Source organism: Thunnus albacares, chromosome 16 (genome assembly GCF_914725855.1).
Source record: "Thunnus albacares chromosome 16, fThuAlb1.1, whole genome shotgun sequence".
NCBI lineage: Eukaryota > Metazoa > Chordata > Actinopteri > Scombriformes > Scombridae > Thunnus > Thunnus albacares.
This window is the reverse complement of record NC_058121.1, coordinates 22,237,849-22,265,744: the sequence shown is the minus strand read 5'-3', so window position 1 is coordinate 22,265,744 and position 27,896 is coordinate 22,237,849. Positions and strand designations below refer to the sequence as shown.

The 27,896-nt window shown below is 37.4% G+C and overlaps 2 protein-coding genes across 5 annotated transcripts; both read left to right on the top strand.

Annotated features, from left to right (window-relative positions):
* Positions 1-807: 807 nt before the first annotated feature.
* LOC122965486 lies at positions 808-20,060 on the top strand. Of its 3 annotated transcripts, none has more exons than XM_044329596.1 (3): positions 808-1,450; positions 3,188-4,026; positions 9,805-10,130. In XM_044329596.1, exons 2-3 carry the CDS (start codon positions 3,197-3,199, stop codon positions 9,860-9,862), a joined length of 888 nt encoding a protein of 295 aa, XP_044185531.1. In that variant the 5' UTR covers positions 808-1,450; positions 3,188-3,196; the 3' UTR covers positions 9,863-10,130. The 3 variants fall into 3 exon arrangements, with proteins under 3 accessions (XP_044185531.1, XP_044185530.1, XP_044185529.1); XM_044329595.1 differs by lacking the exons at positions 808-1,450; positions 3,188-4,026; positions 9,805-10,130 and adding exons at positions 6,889-6,971; positions 8,924-9,606; positions 19,517-20,060; XM_044329594.1 differs by lacking the exons at positions 808-1,450; positions 3,188-4,026 and adding an exon at positions 6,889-6,971 and having other exon boundaries at positions 8,924-10,130.
* On the top strand, positions 16,135-26,282 carry LOC122965487. 2 transcript variants are annotated; one of them, XM_044329597.1, is made up of 2 exons: positions 16,135-16,263; positions 24,967-26,281. In XM_044329597.1, the coding sequence occupies exon 2, from the start codon at positions 24,976-24,978 to the stop codon at positions 25,852-25,854; it is 879 nt and encodes a 292-aa protein (XP_044185532.1). In that variant the 5' UTR covers positions 16,135-16,263; positions 24,967-24,975; the 3' UTR covers positions 25,855-26,281. The 2 variants fall into 2 exon arrangements, with proteins under 2 accessions (XP_044185532.1, XP_044185533.1); XM_044329598.1 differs by lacking the exon at positions 16,135-16,263 and adding an exon at positions 23,391-23,707 and having other exon boundaries at positions 24,967-26,282.
* Positions 26,283-27,896: the final 1,614 nt, after the last annotated feature.

Here is a 27,896-nt window from a genome sequence, read left to right as displayed (position 1 = left end):
ATGCAGGGTAGCAAACAGGGTAGCCAACTAGATGTTATCTTGCCATGTCATCTCCAACATGCCTGACCTGTTGTAAACTAAGCTGAAACTAGAAACCACAGTCTGCCATTGTAAGAAGAACCAGGAAGAAATACGAGCATTTGAACGGGGAACTTGGGCTCGTTCCATTCCTCAAGCCAGTGCCAGATGTCAGCCTGATGCACCAACTTCTGTTTCCATGAAACATTCTTCTGATGCACACGTTAAACCAAGAATGTATCACTATAAATTAATCACGTTTAAATGGGAAAATGAAAAGCAGAAAGTCAGACAATATGTGAGGAGTTGATGATGAATATTATATTATGTTATATTAAGAACGCTTTCTATTTAAAGAACACTTTTTGAACGAAAGAGTTCCTGAAGGAACCTTTGGAGGGATAATACTCATTTTATATTTATTTGCTAACTTTGATTTAATGCTAAACACAGCTATAGTTAATTAGCCTAATCACAAATTAACAGCACCTTTATTAATGACATCTGTTTCATGAACAAATGTACAGAAACCGAGAATGGCCAAGCTTATTTTTTTTTAATGCCTTCATCTCGAGATCACAAATCAATTATTTTGTTATCTTGAGAAAACAAAAATGAACTTATGCTGACTTGAAATTAATTTTTCATGCCATAATCATTCCTCCTAATCACACTGACCATTAGAGGATCCCTTCGTAATGCACTTACAATGTAAGTGATGGGGACAAATTCCACAGTCCTCTTTCTGTGCAAAAGTCCTCTTTCTCTGTCATATGATTGGATGATTTAATGGCTGATAATAATACTACCGCCGTGTATCGCTCAATGAACTTTATTAACAGCTTTAAATGTGAATCCATTCGAGTTAAACAACAAAGACCTGAAATCAGCCAAACAGTGCGCTCCTAAAGCTCTTTCATGTGTCATGCATGCTGATTCTTAGGATATCTAGCCAAACATGAACAAAATTATAACACTGAGATGGTAAAAACAAAGAAGAGAACAAGCAAGAAGGTAAAACATTATGGTTTAGGTCTCAGAAAAGAAACTGAGATTGGGGACCAAACAAGTGCAACAGTTGGGGAAAGTCACAAAATGTTCATACAGAAATGTAATGATGAATTTTATGAAATTAAAAATAGATGTAATGTGGAAAATGAAATCAGGTCCTAATAATGACAGATGTATTAGTGCCTAACATGTAGTGGAAAATTCTATAAATCTACATCCACAATTTAAATCTACAATCTATAAATACATTGTACTTCTACGCATATTCTGCGAAGACACGCCCCTACTCTGCTTCTGATTGGCTCTGACTTTTGATATTTTTTACCACAGACTGTATATAAAGAGATGTTTACCCTCACCATCTCACTTCACTCTGGAACAGAGGACCCACCCCAGCAGATCTAAGAAGCTCTCTGAGACAGTAAGTAGTTAAATGTTCATTGATGTAACCTGTGGATGTGACTAATGCTTACTAGGTTTGACAGACTTGTTGGAAATGGATAAAAATAAATCAATTAAATGATAACAATAACTAAATATCATTTAACTGACATGGAAAAATGAGAGAGAGGAAGAGGGAGCTTGGGCGATCAACAGAGAGGGAGCATGCATATTCACAGCAGAAGTAAAAGTTGGTAAAGTTACTGTGCAGACACTGAATGCACATGAGCCATTTCTACTGGCAGCGACGATGTTTTAATGTATTAATTATTTGAGTCTGCATTTCTTGAAATTTTATTTGTAAATTCATTATTTAATAGTCCATGTTGTATAAGAATGTCTGATATATTGTAGGAATGATTAAGCTAATGGCTCATGTCAACATATTTTCTACCTGATGCAGAGAGGGATTTTCAGCCTCATAGTAACCGATATTTAATTAAATGTGTTTAATGCTGAAAGACAACAGACTCACCCCCTCTACCTGACTATATTATATTAACTTTCTTAGGGACTCTTTGTTATTTATCAGAGGGAGGGGAGACCCTACCCTGAAACAAAAATAAGACGCTAACTCAGTCCAGCCAATGTAACTATCAAACAGAGCGGAGGGAATGAGAGTTATCACCAAAACAAACAGTTTCTTCAGCAAAATGCTCCTTGCAAAAAATCACATCACACAAACTGTGTGCACTTATGCAGAATAAAGGTGCATGACAGCCACCACTCCTACCACACAAAACCAACAACATTTAATAAGCCTACACACACACACACACACACACACACACACACACACACACACACACACACCACAGCGTACACACTAGGGATGTGCAGAGGGCCCAGTATTTCTGTATTTGTTGAGGCAGCAAATTTATTTGTGTCTGTTTTTGAATAATGGTGGATAGAGGCTTAGAAATCCTGTTTTTGTTTTTATTACGCTTTTAATTTTAGAAAATTAAAGTGTTACAATAAGTGTTCATGAATAAACTACCCTCCGAAGGGGGTCCCCACTCCGAGTCTCCCAGATCAAAGACAACTGCGCTGACTACTGAGCTAAAACTTTACTCATCGCCTCATTGCAGACAGACCTCTGCCTATTTATACACCCATAACACAGAGACAGCACACCGTGTAACATTGTGGAAAGGAGAAGGGGAACAACAGGTTATGGGGAGTCCCTAGGGAGTACTTTGCATGTGTCAGTAGCTTAGCTTTGTCTCTCTGGAACACCCTCAACTCCGGGAGAAATGTCCAAATTAGGAATTGTACATAATGCAGCAGGTAGATGTGACTTCCCTCATTGAGACCTGCTGATAGATGTAACAACAGAGCAGAGGAGAGAGATTGAGATAGCGATGTAACTGACCTGCACGCTGGTATTTGACATGTTTTTTTTTTCTTTCTTCGCGAAAACAAATAATTTTTAGAATATTTGTATTAAACAAATATTTGTAAAAACCCCACTATTTGTGCTTTGCCAAATAACGTATTTGTATTTGGGCACACTCCTAGTTGAAACTATGTACATTTCTGCAGTATGCATACACTTTTAAAATATAATTTATTTTAGATTCTATAATGGTGATTGGTATTTAACAACTGTAATTTTATTTTGTCATAATTATACTGGAGCTCACCTGAAAGGTGAAAGTCATGCTGATAACTTTATGACATATTCTGTTTACTCATGATTTGTCTTTCTTTAATGCAGTTATCCACAATGGCATACATTACACATCTGGATGTGTCCCTCAATACAGATGAGGAGCAAAATCTCCAAGTACAAGGCTACCTGAAAATAAATGTTAATCTGAACAAAGGGGCAGGAGGAAACAACATCTACATTTGGTACAGTAAAGAACATGAAGCTCCATCGATCACCAGGCTTCAAGTCACATTCAACAATGACATGGCTGTTGGATTGATCAAAGCAGGGTACACAAAGATCAATAAAGATCTCAATGCTGGAGCTGCAGGTGATCACATCTACCTTTGGTACTTCAGAGGGCAGACAGAGTACGATACTCCCATAGTGGACATCGATGTCACTACAGATGCAGAGAGTGGCGGCCGGAAGTTTCGCTTTGGCTGGGAGAGACTGGCTTGTGATCTGAACCGCTGCGTTTGTGGGAACTGGATCTACGCCTGGGTGAAGAGAGAGAAACAAACATACATCTGTGACGTCACTGCCACTGATTCCTACGGATCAGACGCAGATCTCCTCCAGGCTGGTTACATCCGTGTGGATGAAGATACTAATAAGGGTGCAGGAGGAGCCTTTGTCTTCATCTGGTACCGTCAGACCACTGACCCCAAGCGTGCACTCAAGGCTCTGCAAATCTCCACCACTAATACTCAGTATCAGCAACTTCAGCAGCAAAATTACACCTCCGTCAGTGTTAACCTCAACGAGGGGACCGGCGGTCACCCGGTGTACCTGTGGTTCAAGCAAGAGGGATCCAGACCCATTAAGGCCATCACCATACTTGTCAACCTAGCTGCTGTGGAGGTGTATGTGAAGGCTGGTGTGAAAGTCATCAAAAGAGATCTCAACACAGGCAATGATGGTGCAACTGAATACCTGTGTTATTATCAGTGAAGACCTGAGAAAGCCTCCATGGCAGCAGAGCAGATCATTCTCAACACTCACTGAAGTGGAAAGTTCAATAATCATTTTTCATCTTTTTCATCTTTATTTTTTTCATCATTTATAAAACATTTTTTATTGTGGTATTACTGGTAATATAAGAAACTATCAAAAGGTGATGGGTTTTATAGCTTAATTTGCTGTCAATCAATTTAAAATGGCAGTTTTTTTTCAACACTGATTACAACATTAATGAAAGATTGAATGTTCTGTCACTTTAATCTCAAAAAAATGCTTTTCAATAAAAACAAATTTGCATGTGAAGTGTGTTTGTTTCAGTTTGAAAAGTTTATTTCTACATGTTTTATCAAAATAAAAATATTCCCGTCTCTCTTATCATGCTGAAAATTCCCCTCAGGTTGTGGTCAGATAATTCTTTTCTTAAACATTGACCACACTGCTCTGTATGGATCGTCCTTGTGATGCTCATGTTTCTTAAAAACATTTTTCATGGTTATTTTTGTCATTTCTCTTTCAGTTTTGGCAACTAATAAGATGTCAAAGTTTTCAGGCCCACTGCTGCGAGATTGTCTCTCTCTATATATAATATATAAATAGGTGTCTAAGCGCCAGAAAAGGTGGAAGCTGCTCTTATCAATTGTTTTTTTAATTGATCAAATAACTGAATGTGAAAGATGTCAGTAGTAGTGAATCACTGAGAACAATCACACAACTTGGTGTCGTCTCACCGCTCTAACAAACCCCCAGGCAGCTATTTTCAGTGAAAAAGCTCTGATAAACCCACTGCACAGTATGTATGCTACCTGCCCAGAGACCTGTTGGTCACAGACATAAAACACAAGAAAATACAGATGGAAATGGATGGACAGAAGGACTGACTACAACAACTTCTAGTCACAAATGAAAACAGTTTAATTGAAGAAAAAAAAGCATAAAACTGTAAATTAACATCTTCTCCTGTTCCTTAATGTCTATAAAACAAAATCAAAATCATTACAATAAAGGTTCTTTTCCCCAGAGAAATCATACAGAATACTACACATTTATAATTACCCACATCTTCACATGTAAGGGACTATTTAGTGCACTCAAGATAGTCCTTTATGCACATTATTTGGTTCATACATGCAAACACATTAACATGTAACTGCATTTTAATAAAGCCAAATGTGTTGAAAGTGCTAGTTTCATTAAGGAAGTTACAAAATGATTTCACCCTCTTGATATAATTAGTTGAATTTAGGTGAGTCGTTAAGATAAGTTGGATTGATATTCGGTTGCAGACTGATTGGGTCAGGCTTTGATGAGGTATAATGGATGTTGGCATTAATCAGGTTTTACTGCAGGATAAAAATGATAGTGTTCTTACAGTCTGAAGGCACTGTATGACAGTGAGAAATGATGCCTTACCTTCAGCACTCTGCATACTTGAGATTTTATAAAACATTAAGAAAGATTTGTAGCAGCATTGGAGCAAACCAGGAGCAGCCAGGTGCAACATGAAGAAGAGGCTGAATACATAGTGGGAGGAATACAGAATCAGCAGGTGGAGTCGGGGTGAACTACAGTATTAACCAATCACATGAGCTCCTCTCAGCCCCTTTAAATGCAGTAACAGGTGAAACGGGGTAGAGAGGCTGAGTGAGAGAGAGAAATGAGTTCACCTTTGTGAAGCACCTGAAGTTCCAAATTACAAATTCAATATATATCGATCCAAACATGCTGATAATGATAGAATGAAAATAAAGCTGATGTGTTGTCATGTGTGCTGCAGCTGCTGGTAACCAGTGCTGCTTCTTATTTTATGCAAACAATTAATATGGGATAATTAATACATTTAAACTCTGCAGTTCTACTCCTCCTCTGCATAATGAAATTATGAAATGAAATTTGCTGGTTAGTGTTTGAAAAGTTCTATCAGTGTTTCATCAAAATATTAAAATAGTGAATGAATGTATCCACACTTTACAGGCTCTGTGTAACATGATAACATGATATATAGGATGTTGATGTCAGGTCGTCTGGGACAGGTCTTCTTTCTGTCTCCAGAGTCAAAACTAAACATGGAGCGGCAGTGTTCAGTTTTTATGCTTCAAATATCTGGAACAAACTCCAAGAAATCTGCAGGTCTGCTGCAACTCTCAGTTCTTTTAAATCAAGGCTGAAGACTTTTCTGTTTGCCGCTGCCTTTTATTAAATCAAATCTGTGGCTTTTGATTCATATCTTGCACTACATTGTTGCTGCACTGTAATTTTTACTTTCCTGTCACATCTGTCTTATTCTATGTCAACTTATTTTTTGCAGTAGTATCTAAATGTCTTTTATAATATGTTTCTTTTACATTTGGTCTTGATGCCTTTTATGATTTATGTAAAGAGCTTTGAATTGCCTTGTTGTTGAAATATGCTGTACAAATAAACTTGCCTTGCAACAGGTAAGACAAGAAGCCAAGTTCATAAAAGTGTTCCTTAAAAGCTGAGACAGTGCAAACAGGCCGAGCGGGGAGAGTGAAGTGAAGTCAGAGGGCCAGTAAACACTTGATCACCCACATTCAGAGAAATTACCTCCAAATAAAAAAAACAACAAATAAATAGTTTATTAAAACATATACAAAAGTGAAAACACAACATTAAGCGAGCCCATTTCCTCAATGTGCTTAGGTGATTGTATTCTGTCCTCAGGGGCCACCGTACACTTTGACTCTGTAACAGAGGACCCTCCTCAGCAGAAGAGGCAGTCTGCGAAGACCCGCCCCTACTCTGCCTCTGATTGGCTCTGACCCTGATATCTTTTACCATATAGAGATTTTTACCCTAACCCAAACCACCTCACTCCACTCTGTAACAGCAAACCCTCCCCAGCAGATCTAAGAGACTCTCTGAGACAGTAAGTAGTTAAATGTTCATTGATGTATTCTGTCCATGTAAAACTTTATATGTAATTAGTAGGATTTTAAAATAAATACTCTGTGTAGCTGGACTCTACTGTGTCTAAGTAAGAGTTGTTTGGGAGTAACCTGTTGCATGTGACTGATGGCTACTGACAGGCTTGTTGGAAATAAATGGTAATAAATTAAATGATGCCGACGATTAAATGTTGTTTAACCGACTTACCAAAAAAAATTAGAGAGAAAGAGGGAGCCTTGGGCGATCATAAGAGAGGAAGCGTGTGTATCTATTCATAATGCACTCATGCACACAGCAGAAGTAAAAGCGAAAGTTTAAAGTCACTGCGAAGACACTAAATGTGGATGAGGTATTGGGCGTTTCCCACACATTGATTTATCTGTGGCAGCCGACACATATTGAATTTCTATTTTTTCTACAATTGAAAATGAGTAAAATCTTATTTAATTGCAGAGCTGCGCACCGTGCATTGATAAGCTCAGCAACTCCTTGCCTCTCTCTCTCTCTCTCAATTTCAATTTAATTGGCTTTATTGGCATGACGTTGTGGATCAAAGTAAAAGTCGCCTATAAACAATAGAATATAATATAAGAGAAGAAAAGAGAAACAAAAGGGAAAAAAGTATCTGACATAGATATATGTCTTGCTTAGTGACATTTAGTTACATATTCTCCTGCCAGAGCTACTGTAGTGCTGTTTTCTCCAAGAAGGTTTGAATTAGTTTGTCTTTTGAAAGTCTGGGATTTTCTGGTTGAATGTGAAGAAGAAATCTTTGTATTTTGAACAACTTGTCTCCAGCATAGAAACAGTGTTTAATCAAGATATACAACAATATGACATTCACAATAGTAATTAATGGAACATATAAAAATAACCATATGTGTAATGATGATGTATAATAAGGCTATGTCAAGATAATTATTGGTCATATTCAGTGATGTTTTAATTATGTGACCCTCAGTTTGTGACATGTAGTCACATATTGTACAGCTGAGTGTGCTTACATTTGTTACATTTTAAGAGGAAGTGCATCTCTCTCTCTCTCTCTCTCTCTCTCATGTTGTTTTACTGAAGCATTTTAATAATTAGATGCTAAAATCATAATAATACCCCATTCATTTCTACATAGGCAGATTTTTAAAATTATATTAAAAAATCTTATCAAATTGTTATCAGCAAACTCAACCATATTCTTATACAACATGTTACCAAGTTCCTCTGTGATGATTTTCAAATTGTTTCACTTCAGCATTGTTTTAATAATTAGATGCTAAACTCATACGCAATACGCATGACATGCTATAGATACTGGTGGTGGTGGAGCCAGCAGGTGGTTGTAAAACCTTTGGACGAGTCTCCCTGGATATCATGGAGGTGATGAGTTGAACAACAGTAGGTCTGAAAGACAGAATGGCAGAACTGCAACGATATTGAAAGAACAGCATCTAGATTGGTTGGCTTAAGGAACACGGGCAGAAATATCATTGGTCAGGTATGGTGATGTTGGAATTGTGAATGCAAGGATTTTGACAGTGTGGGAAAACAGATGTGACGAGGTGAAATAAAACAGGAGAAAATAACGTTTCCTGTAGTTTAATAAAGGCAGAACGCGAGGAAAGAAATCTTCCTTATTAACCTTTCATCACAGTTTCATTTTGGAGCGGAAGACCTGACTGGAGATTAGCTAATTAGACCTTTTTTTTAAATTTCAGATCTTAGCTGATTGAATTCAGTGTGAACAATGTACATTTGTCCAGTATACATGACCTTTTAAAATATTATTGATTATAGATTCCATATTTGTGATCTATATTTAACAACTGTAATTTTATTTTGTCATAATTATACTGGAGCTCACCTGAAAAGGCAAAGTCATGCTGCTAACTTTATGACATATTCTGTTTAGTCATGATTTGTCTTTCTTTAATGCAGTTATCCACAATGGCATCTGCAATATATGGCAACTACATCACACATCTGGCTGTGTCCCTCAATGAAGCTGAGGAGCAAGAGCTCAAAGCACAAGGCTTCAAGATGATATATGATGATCTGAACAAAGGGGCATTAGGAAAATACATCAACATTTGTTACAAAAAAGAAGATGGTGCTCCACCAATCACCAGGATTCAAGTCACATTCAACGATGACATGGCTGTTGGTTTGAGAGCAGCAGAGTACACAAAGATCGATAAAGATCTCAATGCTGGAGCTGCAGGTGATCACATCTACCTTTGGTACTTCAGGGGGGGCACAGAGTATGATATTCCCATAGTGGACATTGAGGTCACTACAGATGCAAAGGATGAAGGCCGGAAGCTTAAGTCCGGCTGGGAGAGACTGGCCTGTGATCTGAACCGTGGGAATGCAGGGAACTATATCCACGCCTGGGTGAAGAGAGCAAGACAAACATACATCTGTGACGTCACTGCCACTGATTCCTACACATCAGACATGAAGCTCTTTGAGGATGGTTACATCCGTGTGGATGAAGATACTAATAAAGGTGCATTCGGAGAATATGTCTTCATCTGGTACCGTCAGACCACTGACCCCGAACGTGCACTCAGTGATCTGCAAATCTCCACCAATGATTGTCAGCATCAGGAACTTCAGGAGCAAAATTACAACAAAGTTGTAAGATGTTGGAAATTTGTTAACCTCAACAAGGGGACCATAGGTGACGAGGTGCACCTGTGGTACAAGAAGGAGGAGAGTAAACCCATTAAGGCCATCACCATCCTTGTCAACCCAGCTGCTGTTGAGTGGTATACGCAGGCTGGTGTGAAAGTTATCAAAAGAGATCTCAACACAGGCAATGGAGGCAAAACTGTATACCTGTGTTATTATCAGGAAAGAGAGCCTCCATGGTAGCAGAGCAGAGCATTCTCAACATTCACTGAAGTGGTATTACTGGTAATATAAGAACCTATCATAAGCTATGGGTTTTATAGCTTACTTTGCTGTCAACCAATCATTTTAAAATGGCAGTTTATTCAACATTGATTACAACATTAATGAAAGATTGAATGTCATGAAACTACTCTGACAAGACAAGATGACTGTATGTGTTTGTAATAGTGTTTGTTTCAGTTTGAGTATTTCTACATGTTGGATCCAAATAAAAATGTTTTTATCATCATTTTCCCGTCACTCTTATCATGCTGGGTTTCATCAATCTGCCTGAAAATGCCCTTCAGACTGTGGATACAGTCAGGTCAGATAATTCTTCCCTTAAACATGTCCAAGACACATAAAACATATAAATGTTCACCACTTGTGATGCATGTGCAAAAATTGTGATTCATTTGGACAGAAAACAATACTTCCTTGCATTATAATGGGGCCTTCGTACTACTCGGTGCTCAGGCCTTAATGAATAATGGTGTGATGGAAAAGCCAAGCTCTAAAAGACTGACCATCAGTCAGGTGAATCATCTTCTGTGAATCCAAAAAAAAGTTAAAAGAAAACTAACAAATATGTCATCATTGAATCAGGAACAAACAGCCAATATACTGTATATGCAAACACTGAAGACAGTCATGAGTTTCTCACTGCAAGGTGAAGTCTGTGACTTTCAGTAAGCTGTTTCTCACTCTTTGACCTTCCTGTTTTTCTCTTACCACAACCAGTGTGACATTGTTTCAGCAGCTGCAGATGGACAGAAAGAGAAACTAAATGAGATTTGAAAAGTGAACTCTTGTCTCTCTCATGGTGTTCTGATTGTAAGACTGACTCTGAGATTCTCAACTTTTCAAATATTACAGTAATCTGAAGAGACCCTTTCACCCTGTCACTACTAAACATTTTTTCCTTCAATTTTTAAATGTTAAATCTCTGTTGAGCTGTTCTGGAGTTCTGGAAAAAAAGGTTGTGTATTCATAAACCACTTATTCAGGTGGTATTTTAAAATTACACAAGTTAAAGCTACTGATCAGTAGAATATTCAATTTGTCAATAACAGGCAGACATATAAAATTGATCTGTACTAACTAATGCAGACTAATCTGGCCATAGTTAAAGTAAACCGGCAACTCTGTGTATTTTCATTTCAATGAGTTGGTAAGTGCACAAAAAATATTTTTGATCTATAATCTCTTTGGTAATTAAAAAGTACAGGCGTTACCTTTTAAGATGTTGTAAATTTCAACTGAATTCACACTGGAAATCTCACTTAGTGGTGTGAAGCCTCAGAGCTGCTTAACTGTAGACTCTAAGCCAGCCTAATTGTTAAATTAATGATATTTTTAAATATAATTGAATGTTAGTTTTCATAAGTGAAATATTAATGCAGCAAAACATTTACCTGACATGGATATACTATTTTCATGTATAATATTTTCATGAATAATGGACATGGCATGTAGGAAATAAATATCACTTCCTCTTTCCACAATGTGGCGCTTGGGAATACCTACTAATTATATGTCATGTTGCTCTATATCATGTGTAGACCACACCATGTAAATTTCATGTAAATCGGATGATGTTTGTCACATTAGGCTGATTTCCTGTTGTCAGTAGGTGCCACTATGACTTTGAATCAATATTGACATGTTGAAGTGTTCAGGCCTGGGGCCTGTTTCAAAAAGTGGGTTTAGTGAAAACTCTTAGCTCGTTCATCCTGAGATGAGGGAAACTCTGGGTTTTCAGTTTCAGAAAGAGAGCTAAATTAAACTTGGTCAGTTTCCGCAGTAACTGACTCTGTGAACCTTAGCTGCTCGCTGGCAGGAAACCCCAACTTTCTCTCTGTCTCCTCCCTCTTACAGAACCAGCCAACTGTTTCATTTCCTCATTCATTCAGTCCGTATTAAAGCGCATTCATTAGCGGAGGTTTACTATGTGTCAGAATCTAAATCCTGGTTGGATATTAGTTTGTTACTCAAGAACTTTCTAAAGTTACTGCTTTTACGTGCATCAGTCATTTCCTTGAATAGCATGTTTTTCTCTCACATTCAGATATTACACGGCGTGAATTCAGCCTCAGCTCAGAATGAACCCTCTGCATGTCCTTCTGCTATAACACTGTGACTCTGTGTACACAAGACAGGTGTCAGTTTGTTAGAGCAGCTCCTGACCTGTCAATAACAGGCATATAAAATTGATCTGTACTAACTAATGCAGACTAATCTGGCCACAGTTAAAGTAAAGTGGCAACTCTGGGTATTTTCATAATTTAATGAGTTGGTAAGTGCACAAAAAATATTGTTGATCTATAATCTCTTTGGTAATTAAAAAAAAAAAGTACAGGCGTTACCTTTTAAGATGTTGTAAATTTCAACTGAATTCACACTGGAAACCTCACTTAGTGGTGTGAAGCCTCAGAGCTGCTTAACTGTAGACTCTAAGCCAGCCTAATTGTTAAATTAATGATATTTTTAAATATAATTTAATGTTAGTTTTGATGTCAGTATTACATTCATGTCTCATCTTATTTATTGCACTTACATAAAAAGGATTTTTTTTTCTTTTTTAGTCAGAAGCTGAATTGTGTTCTTTGCTTTCCAGCACATGCCATCACATCCATGTATTACTCAAGTATGTTTCATTGACATTACCTCCCCATGACTATAGTAAGATCAATGGATGCAAAATCCTGGCAGTTTGAAAATTGAAAAGAAAGATTTGTACTTATTAAGATTATACAAATCAAAGATAAAGTAAGTCTTCACTTAGTGGAAAATGACAGGGTGAAGAAATCTTCAAACATATACAGTAATAATGTTTATAAAGTTTATTGCTTTGCTTCTTCTGTTTCTCTAGATTTTTTTGTGTCTGAGTTTCTCAGAGCTTTGCAGAGCGTGTTGTCAAGTTTTACTTCTTGTCCAACTAAACCACAGGGGAAATTAGAGCTTGTTTGAGAGGAACTAGTCCTGGGCAGATTACTGGTGATGACGTGATAATACATGCATGTTGGAATTCTAATGTTCATGCATTCAGTTTTCAGAGTGAGGCACCACAGCTTCTCTCCACCAACCACAAAACAAATATGCAGTTCTAAAGTCCATGTCTAAAATATAATGGATGGGTAACTTGTGTTGTATACATTTCCTTCTATTATTTTGGGTCTGTTTTGTCTTGTGTCTTGAAGTTCTTTATTTTAGGAATTTCATATTGAAACAGCTGCAAATGTGGAGGGTACCCACTTGATTTTGTCTAACTCAGGCTGTTGAACCTTCATTTTAGCCTAAGTTGAATTTTAACAATGCATGTTTTGACTCCCATCACTTACATTTAAGTCTGGCAGTATTTCAGGGCAAGTATGAACGGGAGGAACAATTACAGAGACCAGTAACTATTTCAATGACTATTTCATATGAGTTTGTGTGTTTTCTGTTAAGAATTAACAGAATTGGAGTAATCTCCAAAGTTGGACATGTGAGATTTTCACTCAACAGCAACAATAAGAGTCATTGCTGTAAAATCTGTAACAGTAAAGGTCTAATCTTCACTTTGAGCAGCTACAACCTTTAAACACTGCTTTCACGTTAACACTGCTTTACTCATTGAAAATCTAATTTTAAGGGGCGGGCCTACAAGCATGATTTGTGACATCACAACTGGTTTGGAGCCAATTGTGGTCCAATATGTCTTTATTAATGTCTGAAGGGGATCTTTAAAAAAGATATAACATTGTTACTGGTCAGTGTTGTGTTTGTGTTACATTTCCCAAATAAAATCTGAATATTAAAAGCATGTTTTCTGTCATATTTTTCAGTAATTCAAATGTAATTTTTCGCTATTTATATTAAAACATATGCAATGGTCATTTTGAACAAGCTAATAATACCATGTTAGTATCTGCCAACAATACATGGTTTAGTGTGTAGTGTGAGTTTTACTAAGTTTGGACCACTTCATATAAAGTACAGTATTCTAGGTATGTTGTATTTCTTAGTTTCAAATTCATAAGGTATGTTCAGATGTATTTCAGCAAAAAACTCATTAGTGAGACTTGCTTTAAATGCAAAACATTCACTTTTTGGAAAGGACTTGCCTTAGTAATATTTTTATTATATGTTGAGCAAAATACGTCAAGTGAGGTACAAAGTACAAAAAAGTCAATTGAATATTTTCAAAGTATCTTTATTGTGCCTTAAAGGGAAATTGGTTTGCAGCCAAGATAGAAATTATAGAAAAGCACATAACACTGTTTTAGTTTAGCTAAAATTTAGATGTAGACTTCCTTTTAGATGATGGTTGAATCTAAATTGTATATAACTAACATTGTGTCAATATATAATCAGCCAAAATAGCTGCAGACTGAGTTTTAGATGATAGTTGAATCAGTATTGATCAGTTATGGTTGAAAATCTGACGTTTATTCAACATCGGTCATAAAGAGCGCTTTAAATTTGGTTTCAATATTGGGCATCAATGTGGATTCAATACTTCTACATGATGACATTTAAATGTTTCAATCTGATTTTGCTATCTGGGGGGTCATCTGGGACAGGTTTGCTTTCTGTCCTCACTGAGAACACAGGACAGGTAAGGTTAAAACACTTTACTCTGAAATCAGGCAGGTAGGAGCAAATCCACCAACAAAGAACATCAAGACATGTTAACTCTATTTTCACAATAATCCTTCCAGCTAGAAAGCTCTATGTACCTCAGGGGTGAAAGTGAGTCACTGTAACTTTTTTTCAGGCAAGAAAGTAACCATGTAGACTCCCAGTATGTGGTCAGTTTATCCCAGTAACACCTACTTGGAAAGTTTCACTGAAGTTGTCGGAGCAGCCGTCTGCTGCTGCAGAGCTGTTCATGTCAGCTATGTGAAAGCTGGCATGAGCCATTTCAATTCGTAGCACATTGTATTAAGCTAGATTGATATTGAAATATTATATCAATAAATTAGGTCTCTACTAGATCGCTGTTATAAAATGGCAGCAATTAATGAAGAAATGATGCTGTGTGGCAGAAAAACTGCTGTTTTACCTTTAGTAAGTTCTGTGACATTTTATGATTTACACCTACCCTCTGGCTATATGTGTAAATAATTAGTTGTTACTTAGAGTTATGTTGCAACTCATCTCTGTGGTGCAACTGCTTTCTGATCTGATTTTAATTTACTGCTGGCTCTAATGTCTCTGTAGTGTTTTGATATCTTGACAGCACCATAACACAGATTCACTGTAAACTGTAAATGTTATGTTATATTCAGTGACTGATAATGAGGGTGGGCTGGTGTGCCAATTCTTTCACATTGAACCTTCAAATACATTTTTGCATGGAAACAGGACTGTGGATTTTGGCCCCCATCACTTACATTGTAAGTGCACTATGAAGAGATCTTCTAATGGCCAATATGAACAGAAGGAGCGATTAAAGCAAGGAAAAACCTATGTCAGTATTAATTTGTGCACCTGACTTATGTCTTAAGACAGATTTGAATAATTGTGAACCCATCCTTTAAGGTCAGTGAAAGACTGGGGTTTCAGGATCTTTCCCTAAAACATATGGTCACACAACATAAAACACATCAAATTGAAAACACTAAGATAAGATAAGCCTTTTTTACTCCCTTGCAGGAATTCTGAAGAATCAACAGTTGGCAATTAGTGTCATTGCACTATCTTGGCAGGTCATAACTGTGAAATTCCCAAGTCTTTATTTACAAAGAAAAATGTCAACATTTCTATTGCAACATAAGCCGCTGTAATTTAACGTCATGAGAAGCTACTGCAAACAACCTCCCATGAGTTTGTGCAAAATCTAAAGTTTCGCAACACCGTGTACAGGTTGTGAACATTATTACTTCTGAACATAGTAGTACTTTCAGGAGAATCTCAGTGAATTTGTAACTAAAACTAAAATGCTACAATAAACCAAGCTGATAACACAATGATGAAAAAGTTTCCAGACTTACCATGAGTTACCAGAATAGATAATAGATAATATCACTGCCTATCATATTTAATAATTGGGCTATAAAAAGTACATAAGGACAGTCCTTCATTTACAAAGAAAAACTCACACTCCATAAATGTATGGCCAGGATCATTATTGTGAAATTTTCATGTAAAAGGCGTATCTTCATTTTTCAGGAAAAGCATCAACTATTCCACCGAACTGCCCGCCCATATCCTCAACTGCAGTTCATGCCCTCAGTATTCCCTCAGCATAAATACCAGTCTACTTCCGTTTGCTTTCTAGCAGATTGTCTCGTATGTTTTGCCAAGCCTTCCAGTGTTCTTCGTTCCTGTTTTTTTCTCACTTGCCTGTTCTGTAACAGTGGACTCTCCCCAGCAGATCTAAGAAGCTCTCTGAGAAAGTAAGTAGTTAAATGCTCATTGATGTACTCTGTCCATGTAAAGCTTTATATGTAATTGGTAGGATTTTAAAATGCACTCTGTGTAGCTGCAGCTGTGTCTAAGTAAGAGTTGTTTGGGAGAAACCTGTTGCATGTGACTAATGTCTACTGGGTTTGACATGCCTGTTGGAAATGGATGAAAATAAATTAAATGATAAGAATGACTAAATGTCATTTAACCTACTCACTGAAAAAAATGAGAGAGAGAAAGAGGGAGCTTGGGCAATCAAGAGACAGGGAGTGTGCCTTTTCACAGCAGAAGTGAAAGTTTGTAAAGTTACTGTGCAGATGAATGCACATGTGCAATTTACACTGGCAGCAATCTTGTTTTTAATGTATGTAATATTTGAATCTGATTATCCTGAAATTCTATTTGTGAAGTCATTATTTCATGGTCCATGTTATGATGACAATATCTCATATACTGTAGGAATGATTAGGCTAATGGTTCATGTCAACATATTTTCTACCTGACACACAGAGATTTTCAGCCTCATAGTAACCGATATTTAATTAAATGTGTTTAATGCTAAAAGACAACAGACTCACTTCCTCTTCCTGACTATATTGTATTATCCAGGATGCAGATTCAAATGAGAAAGTGATAAAAAAAAAAAACTTTCTGATGAATGAAAGTTGTTTTTATTAATCAGACCTATAGTGAACACAAATACAACAATTTTAAACAGATTGGGAATCATTAAACAAATAAAACCTAAATTTGGGAAGTGATGTTACATCTGAGTTGGTTCTGTTATTTGTTCCAGTACAAAACTGTCATGTAGTATCAGATCAGTCCAATCAGCTGCAGCGTCCAATCACTATAGATTTCCAATAAAGTGGTGTCTGTTTGATAAAAGTATAGTCTCTTGTGTCCTCACTCAAGCCTCCTCCAGGCAGCCTCCTCGCTCCCCCAAACTTTAATAAGGGAAATGAGATGACCTTCATGACGGTGGCTGAAACAATTTCTGTGTCACCTGAGGAGCAAGGAGGCGGGAAATATGGCCCTGAAAAGGACCCAAAGTTACCAGCTACGAGCAAGGCTAACGTAAAGTAAATAAGCCTAAGTTCTCCTGACTAACATTCAATATGTGGAGATCGTTTGGAAGTATATAACAATATTTATTATATTATTATTTTATTTATTAATGTGAAGCATAAAGCGTAGACCCATATGAAGACAGGAGTTATGACAGGGTCCCCCGGAGTCTAGATGCTGGTGGTGGTGGAGCCAGCAGGTGGTTGTAAAACCTTTGGACGGGTCTCCCTGGATATCATGGAGGTGATGAGTTCAACAATAGTAGGTTTGAAAGACAGAATGGCAGAATTGTATTAATACTTAAAGAATGAATAAAGACAGAAGAGAAAAGAGGAAGAGAAGAAGAGAAAAGAGATCTTCCTCATTGAACTTTTATCAAACCTTCATTTTGGAGCCGAGGACCTGGCTGGAAATTAGCCTTGGACATAATTCGCACACATAGCTTTTGTGCTTGTTGTGTGTAGTGAATATAGTAAACATGTATGTAGCAAACATGATTTTTAGTGACTCAATTAGACTCAATGGATGTGAAGCATAAAGTGTAGGCCCAGTTATGACAGGGTTCCCCGGAGTCTAGACGCTGGTGGTGGTGGACTCAGCAGGAGGTTGTAAAACCTTTGGACGAGTCTCCCTGGATATCATGGAAGTGATGAGTTAAACAATAGTAGGTTTGAAAGACAGAATGGCAGAATTGCAATAATATTTAAAGAATGCAATGACAGGTTGGGAAAGCAGAAGTGACGAGGTGAAATGAAACAGGAGGAAATAGCATTTTCCTGTTGTGAAATAAAGGCAGGACGGAAAAGAGGAAGAAGGAAGACAAAAGAGATCTTCCTCATTGAACTTTTATCAAAGCTTCATTTCAGAGCCGAGGATCTGGATGGAAATTAGCCTTGGACATAACACGTACACAGGCTGTGGGCTTGGATAGCTTTTGTGCTTGTTGTGTGTAGTGAATATAGTAAACATGTATGTAGCAAACATGAGAAATACATGGAAATGGAAATGGAAATAAATGCTTCATATAAACTACATGGTGGCAGAAGTTCAGAAGTTGAGTGTGAGAAAACTGAATTAATGTTAAATATATTTTGTTTGACGAGGTCTTTGAAAAAACACAACTCACAGGGAGTGATTGCACAATGAGCCATAGAATCTGTTCTTGGTAAGAACAGTGAATTCAGTGGATCAATTGACTTTTTACAGCATTTATTGTCAGCAGACACACAAGTGTTCAAAAATGTATTGATTTTCTTTATGTGGACCATTTTATTTCAGATCTTAACTGATTGCATTTAGTGGAAACGATGTACATTTGTGCAGTACGCATGCACTTTAAAATATTATTGATTTTAGATTTCATAATGGTGATCCTTATTTAAGAAGTGTAATTTTATTTTGTCATAATTATACTGGAGCTCACCTGAAAAGGCAAAGTCATGCTGCTAACTTTATGACATATTCTGTTTACTCATGATTCGTCTTTCTTTAATGCAGTTACCCACAATGGCATCTACAACACATGGCAACTACATCACGCATCTGGATGTGTCCCTCAATAAAACTGAGGAGATAGAGCTCCAATCACATGGCTTCAAGAAAATAGATGTTGATCTGAATGAAGGGGCAGGAGGAAAACAAATCTACATTTGGTACAAAAAAGAAAGCGGTGTACCACCAATCACCAGGCTTCAAGTCACATTCAACAGTGACATGATTGCTGGATTGAGAGAGGCAGGATACACAAAGATCGATAAAGATCTCAATGCTGGAGCTGGAGGTGATAACATCTACCTTTGGTACTTTAGTGGGTGCGACAAAGACTACGATACTCCCATAGTGGACATGGATGTCACTATAGATGCAGTGCCTGACAGCCAGAAGTTTGGCTCTGGCTGGGAGAGACTGGCCTGTGATCTGAACCGCAAGGCTGGAGGGAACTGGATTCACGCCTGGGTGAAGAGAGAGAGACAAACATACATCTGTGACGTCGCTGCCACTCAAACCTCCATATTAGACCTCGATCTCTTTCAGGATGGTTACATCCGTGTGGATGAAGATACTAATAGGGGTGCAGGAGGAGTCTTTCTTTTCATCTGGTACCGTCAGACCACTGACCCCAAGCGTGCACTCAATGATCTGCAAATCTCCACTAATTGTTGTCAGTGTCACGAGTAAAAATTACAAGCAAGTTAGTGTTAATCTCAACGAGGGGACTAAAGGTAACGAGGTGTACCTGTGGTTCAAGCAAGATGAATTAAAAAAACCCATTAAGGCCATCACCGTGCTTGTCAACTCAGATGCTATGAAGGCGTATGACGACGCTGGGTTGAATGTTATCAAAAGAAATCTCAACACAGGCAATAAAGGCACAACTGAATACTTGAGTGTTCACAATCAGTGAAGACCCGAGAAAGCCTCCATGGTAGCAGAGCAGAGGATTCTCAACACTCACTGAAGTTGAAAGTCCAACAATCATTTTTTATCTTTTTTCTTTTTCATCGTCTATAAAACAATCTTTCATATCACTGTTGTATTACTGGTAATACTATCAATAGGTGATGGGTTTGATAGCTTAATTTGCTGTCAATCAATTTAAAATGGCAGTTTTTTCAACATTGATTACAACATTAATGAAAGATTGAATGTTGTCACTTTATTCTGGAAAAAATGTTTTTCAATAAAGACAACTTTGCATGTGAATTGTGTTTGTTTCAGTTTGAGTCATTATATTCTCGTCACTCTTATCATGCTGGGTTTCCTCGATCTGAAAATGCCCCTCAGGCTGTGGATACCATCAGGTCATAATTCTTCCTTTAAACATTGGCCTCACTGCTCTGTATGGGTCGTCCTTTGTGATACTCATGTTTCATAAAAAACATTTTTCACGGTTATTTTTGTCATTTCTGTTATAGTTTTGGCTCTGATGTCATCGGAGCAGCCGGCTGCTGCTGCAGAGCTAGTCTGGGAGACATCAGCTGTTCATGTCAGCTGATCCAACAAACTGCATTGGCTCTTGCCATCTATGTGAAAGCTAGCATGAGCCATTTGGCATCGTAGCACATCGTAGTAAACTGGATCAATCTCAACTCAACTCAACTTTATTTATAAAGCACATTTAAAAATAACAACAGCTGACCAAAGTGATGTACAATCAAGATAACAAGTGCTATAAACAACACAATAAAGACACAAAGACCAGTTTAACAGACAAAAAGACAACACAATCTAACTCTCATACTAAGTTAGAACCCAGGGAATGAAAATGTGTTTTAAGACAGGATTTAAAAACAGGCAGTTTGGGAGCCAGTCTAATATGCAGAGGCAACTGGTTCCAGAGGCACAATCTCCACTGTGTTTCAACCTTGATCTAGGGACAACCAAAAGCAACTGGTCAGCAGACCTGATCGATCTTGATGGGACATGTGGTTGTAAAAGGTTAGCGAGATAGGTTGGAGCTAGCCCATTTAATGATTTGCAGGCAAACAATAATATCTTAAAATCAATCCTAAAACATACGGGGAGCCAGTGGAGGGAGGCCAGTATGGGGAAAATGTGCTCTCACCTATGTGTTCCTTTTAAAAAATTAAATGCAGCATTCTGGACCAGCTGTAAGCATGAGAGGGAGGCCTGGCTGACACCAATGTAAAGGGCATTACAGTAGTCAAGTCGGGACAAGACAAAAGCATGTTTAACCCTCTCAAAACTATTAATTCATAAGAAGGACTTGACCCTAGATACTGTCCTTGAGACAGTCAAACAATGTTTTGAAACAGTATCTTTCAGTTTGAAAGGCAGATAGAGTTGAGTGTCATCTGCATAGCAGTGGAATGAGATGCCACATTTTCTAAAAATGGACCCTAAGAGGAGCAAGTAGAGGGAAAATAGGATCAGCCCGAGAATAGAAACTTGTGGGACTCCAGGGGGGAGAGGCACTGAGGAGGATACAGAGTCACCAAGGCAAACAGAAAAACTTCTGTAAGATAAGTAAGATCTGAACCACTCCAGAGCAGTACCTTTAATGCCAACACAATGCTCCAGGTGAGGGATGAGGATGGACTATGGACTATGGTCTACTGTGTCGAATGCAGCTGTGAGATCTAAAAGCATGAGAACAGATAAGTCCCTGGAGTCAGTAGCTAATAAAAGATTGTTAAAAACCTTTAAAAGAGCAGATTCAGTGCTGTGAAAAGGTTTTAAGAAGAATGCAATGTGTGTCTAAGAGAGATTGCATTTGCATGAGTACAATCTCCTCCAAGAGTTTTGAAAGAGACAGGAGTTTGGAAATTGATCTTAAATTGGAGAGGACAGAGGTGTCCAGATTGGACTTTTTGATCAATGGTTGCACTACTGCATGCTTAAAAGTTTTTGGTATAGCACCTGAAGCAAGACTGCTGTTCATAATTGATTGGATGTTTGGTCCAGTAGTCTCATAAATCTTTTTAAAAAAACGAGGGGGGACAACATCTGAGACAAGCTGAAGGACTCATATGCCCAATAATTTCCTTTAGAAAAGAAAAAGACACAGGCTCAAACAGGTTAAAAACAGCAGGGCAAGTGACAGTGATGGCAGGGTCATAAGAAGGTGGTGTGATGTGTGCTCTAATAGTGTGACACAGAGAATCCAACAACAGAGGAATACAACATATCAGGCCCTGGATACACACACAATACTTGAAAGTACATTGAACGGAAATATAAACGCAACACTTTTGTTTTTGTTCCCATTTTTCATGAGTTGAAATAAAAGATCTAAGACGAAGTTTTTATGGTCCACATATCTGGAACAAACTCTCAGAAGACATGAGGTCTGCTGCAAATCTCAGTTCTTTTAAATCAAGGCTGAAGACTTTTCTACTTGCTGCTGCCCTTTGATTTATTAAATCAAATTTGAGGATGTAACTTTAACTTTTATTCTCCAGTTTCATCTGTCTTATTCTATTTTAGCTTATTTTTATTTTCTACTTCACTCTTTTTAATAGTATTTAAATGTCTTTTTATAATGTTTCTTTTACATTTTGTCTCAATGCCTTTTATGTAAGAACTTTGAAATGTGCTATACAAATAAACATGCCTTGTAAAAAGTAAGACAAGAAGCCAAGTTCATAAAGATGTCCGTTAAGGCATGATCCAAAAGCTGAAACAGTACAAACCGGCTGAACTGGGAAAGTGGACTGAAGCCAGAGCGCCAGTGAACGCTTGATCACCCACATCCAGATTCAAATCAAAAATTACTTACTAGGTGTGACAGGCTTGTTGGAAATGGATCAAAATAATTAAATGATGCCAACGGCTAAATATCGTTTAACCGAGAGAGCGAAAGAGGGAGCTTGGTCGATCAAGAGAGAGGGAGTGTGTGTATTAACTCTTAATACATCCATTATATCGTCACAGCAGAAGTGAAAAGTGGACGTTTGTAAAGTTAGTGCACAGACACTGAATGTACATGAGCCATTTCTACTGGCAGCGACGTTGTTTTTAATGTATGAATTATTTGAGTCTGCATTTCTTAATTCTGTTTGTAAATTCATTATTTAATAGTCCCATGTTGTGATGAGAATATCTTAAATTGTAAGAATGATTAGGATAATAGTTCATGTCAACATATTTCCTATGTGACACACAGAGATTTTCAGCCTCATTAACCGATATTTAATTAAATGTGTTTAATGCTGAAAGACAACAGACTCACATCCTCTCCCTGACTATATTATGTTATCCATGATGCAGGTTCAAATACAATGTTTCTTTTACATTTTGTCTCAACACTTTTTATGTAAGAACTTTTGAATTGCCTTGTTATTAAAATGTGCTATACAAATAAACATGCCGTGCAAAAGGTGAGACAAGAAGCCAAGTTCATAAAGATACGTGTGGACTGAAGCCAGAGTGCCAGTGAACACTTGATCATCCACATTCACAGAAATTATCTAAAACAACAAATATATAAAAATAAAAACAGAAACATTAAGGGAAATGCACCACAAGTATGTGTTTTATTACTTGTTGCATTTCTTGAATTTGGAGCCCATTTCCTCAGTTTGCTTTTGCTTTTGTAATCTGTCCTCAGGGTGTCATGAATCCCACTAATTAATTGTTATTTTCATCTGGTTTTTGTTCTCATGCCATGTCACTAACTCTCCTGTCATTTCAGATCCTACCCATCACTCTTGCCGTGCCATCGCCTTATTCCCTGCACCTGCTTTTCCCCGCCCATCTCCTAACCTGCAGTCCCTCAGTATAAATACCAGATCATCTTGTGTGTTTCACCAAGCTTTCCAGCGCTCTTTGTTCCTGTTCATTTCTGACCTGCCTGTTCTGTAATAGCTGACCCTCCCCAGCAGATCTAAGAAGCTCTTTGAGACAGTAAGTAGTTAAATGTTCATTGATGTAACCTGTCCATGTAAAGCTTTATATGTAATTGGTAGGATTTTAAAATGCACTGTGTAGCTGCAGCTGTGTCTAAGTAAGAGTTGTTTAGGAGTTATCTGTGCATGTGACTAATGCTTACTAGGTTTGACAGGCTTGTTGGAAATGGATTAAATTAAATTAAATGATGCCAACGACTAAATGTCATTTAACCGACTCGCCATAATAACAAATGAGAGAGAAAGAGAGAGCTTGGTCGATCAAGAGAGAGGGAGTGTGTGTGTGTATTCACTCTTAATACATCCATGATATCGTCACAGCAGAGGTGAAAAGTGGACGTTTGTAAAGTTACCGCACAGACACTGAATGTACATGAGCCATTTCTACTGGCAGCGACCTTGTTTTTAATGTATGAATTATTTGAGTCTGCATTTCTTAATTCTGTTTTTTCATTATTTAGTAGTTTAGTAGTTATGATGAGAATATCTCATATTGTAAGAATGATTAGGCTAATGGTTCATGTCAACATATTTTCTACCTGATGCAGAGATTTTCAGCCTCATTAACCGATATTTAATTAAATGTGTTTAATGCTGAAAGACGACAGACTCACCTGTCACATGAGAGTGGTGTTTTTTTGTTGTTGTTGTTGTTGTTGTTTTATAGATTTGGAATCAGAAAGCAAATCAAATCTAAACTTGGGAAGTGATATTACACCTGAGTTAGTTCTGTCATTTGTCCCGGTACAAAACTATGATGTAGTATCAGATCAGTCCAATCAGCTGCAGTGTCCAAGAAAAGCATGTGAGAACTGAATTCATGTTAAATGTATTTAGTTTGATAAAAACACAACTCACAGGTAGTGATTGCACAATGAGCCATAGAATCTGTTCTTTTTATAAAGACAGCTGACTCTTGGTAAGAACAGTGAATTCAGTGGATTAATTGACTTTTTACTGTCTAACATTCAATGTCAGCAGACACACAAGTGTTCAAGAATGTATTCATTTTCTTTATGTGGACCATATATTTTTTATTTCAGATCTTAACTGATTGCATTCAGTGGAAAAAGTGTGCATTGCTGCAGTATGCATACACTTTAATATAATATTTGTTTTAAATAATGGTGATCCTTATTTAAGAAGTGTAATTTTATTTTGTCATAATTATACTGGAGCTCACCTGAAAAGGCAAAGTCATGCTGCTAATTTTATAACATACTCTGTTTACTCATGATTCGTCTTTCTTTAATGCAGTTATCCACAATGGCATACATCACACATCTGGATGTGTCCTTCAATGAAGCTGAAGAGAAATATCTCCAAGCACAAGACTTCAAGAAAATATATGTTAATCTGAACAAAGGGGCAGGAGGAAAATACATCTACATTTGGTACAAAAAAGACAAGAACGAACTACCGATCACCAGGGTTCAAGTCACATTCAATGATGCCATGGCTGTTGGATTGATCAAAGCAGGGTACACAAAGATCAATAAAGATCTCAATGCTGGAGCTGGAGGTGATTACATCTACCTTTGGTACTTCAGAGGGCAGACAGAGTACGATACTCCCATAGTGGAGATTGATGTCACAAAAGATGGACAAGAGGAAACCGTGAAGTTTGGCCATGATTGGGAGAGACTGGCCTGTGATCTGAACCGCAAGGTTGGAGGGAGCTGGCTCTACGCCTGGGTGAAGAGAGAGAAACAAACATACATCTGTGAGGTCATTGCCAGAGATTTCTATGAATCAGACGCTGATCTCTTTGAGGCTGGTTTCAACCGTGTGGATGAAGATACTAATAGGGGTGCAGGAGGAGCCTTTGTCTTCATCTGGTACCGTCAGACCACTGACCCCAAGCGTGCGCTCAGTGATCTGCATATCTCCACCAATCGTAGTGAATTTCAGGCCCTTCAGCAGCAAAATTACGAGCCAGTCGAAGTTAACCTCAACAGCGGGAGCGAGGGTGACTGGGTGCGCCTGTGGTTTAAGAAAGACGGATCCAAACCCATTAAGGGCATCACAGTGATTGTCAACACAGCTCCTGTGGATAGCTATGAGACGGCTGGTGTGAATGTCATCAGAAGAAATCTCAACACAGGCAATGATGGTGAAACTGAATACCTGTGTTATTATCACTGAAGACCTGAGAAAGCCTCCATGGCAGCAGAGCAGATCATTCTCAACACTCACTGAAGTGTTCCAACAATCATTTTTTGTCTTTTTTTTTTTTTTTTTTAATTTTCTTTCTTTTTCATCATCTCTAAGACATTTTTATATATCACTGTGGTATTACTGGTACTATAAAAAACTACACTACAAACTGTACTACAATCGGTTATGGGTTTTATATCTTAATTTGCTATCAATCATTTTAAAATGATTTTAAAAATGTTTCAACATTGATTACAAAATAAGCAAAGATTGTTCTGTCACTTTTTATTCTGGTGAAAAAGCTTTTCAATAAAGACAACTTTGCATGTGAAGTCAGTTTGAGTATTTCTACATATTAGATCAATATAAAAAATGTTTTTATCATTATATTACCGTCACTCTTATCATGCTGAGTTTCCTCCATCTTCCTCCAAACACTGGTAACGTTGGGAGCCAGGGCCTAGTAAGAAGGGAGAGGAGCAGCCACTTCACAGGTTTTGAGAATGAAAACCCCCCTTTTTTTTACAGTAAATCCTTTGATTTTAGCACAATCCTGTCCAAGACTTGAGAAAATTCCTAAGCAAAGAAAATGCATTGGTGAAAACAAGTGCTGCAATACTGCTCAGTCGCCAAAGGACCCTCTCTCTCTCTTTCTCTCCCTCTCTCTGTCTGTGGATCATCTATTATTCAGAAGGATAACAAAAATACCCTTGAAGGACACCAGATGATAGTTCAGAACACTACGGATTGTTCTGGTTTTTGGAGAGACTGATACATGCATCATCATGTCAGATTGCCTTTGGTTCATTGGTTAGTTTTGACTTTTTATGTATCTGTTCCCCAGGTGAAATGGGACAAGATGAACCCATGACCTTGACCTAAAAGTGCAGACACATTGGCAGGGATGCAGGTTAATATAGCATACTTGACTGAGCTGTAGTCTGTACAACAATCTCCCCTTTGACCCTTACTATACTTTTCAGGGTGAAATTTGACCTATTTTTAAATTTGAGAGCAGTAAGAACACCGTAAATAACAACTTTTTAAAAAACATTTGTCTGCAGCTGATACACATTTTTATTTTTGAGTGTTTGACCCATATTTATTCAAAAAATACTGTTGCTTTCTTCACATTTAATATAATTAATTTAACTTATGTTCCCGTTTTATATAACATAGGGCCATTATATAGTGTGACTGTAAATGTTTTTTCTCCATAAACAAAACAAGTAAAAACTAAAGAATAAACAGTTTCATTATGTATTAATCATACATTTATCTGTGATTGATGAGGTATTCATGAATGATTTCTTGTGCAGAAATTTGGAAAAGAGACTAATTATTAAGGAATACTGTGAAGGGTCTGAATATGAACAGTATGTGAGGGTTAAAATGCATTTGTTGTGATATCATATTTTTCCATCACAAAGCTGCAGAATGAGCCAAAGTCTGTCAAATTATAAGAGAGTTTTTTTTCTTTCAGACTTTATTAACCCAAATGCAACTGGTGCATTCAAGAAGCTGCAGGTTAAGTGTGTAAGTTGTTTTGAGGGATTTCAGCAGTAGAACTCATTGTTAGTTGTCCTGCAGTCAAACCTAATAAAGCTTTAAGAAGAATTAATGATACATCTTTTATTTAAATAAAATATTCTCTCAGAAAATGAAATAAAATACATATACAGGAAAGCAAGCTACAAAGAAACATATAGAAACATATTTTATGCTAACTATCAGCAGATGTTTAACTGACATACATTTGAGATCAAAAGGGAAAAAATATTTTTTAACATTTATTCCTGCTCTTGGAAACAGCAGTTTGACAATAAATAAATAAATAAATATTTGCTCCATATCAACTTACTCACTTTGCAGCTTTCAACTGCATCTCACAGCCTTCCTCAGCGGATGAGGTTTGCTCAGTTGCCATGGAGACAGCTCAGTTGTTATCACGTGAAGTAAGCATGGGTCTTCATTCATGTGATGACAAGAGAAAGCTAATAAGTAAACTTGTGTTAAGATTTTCCACAAAC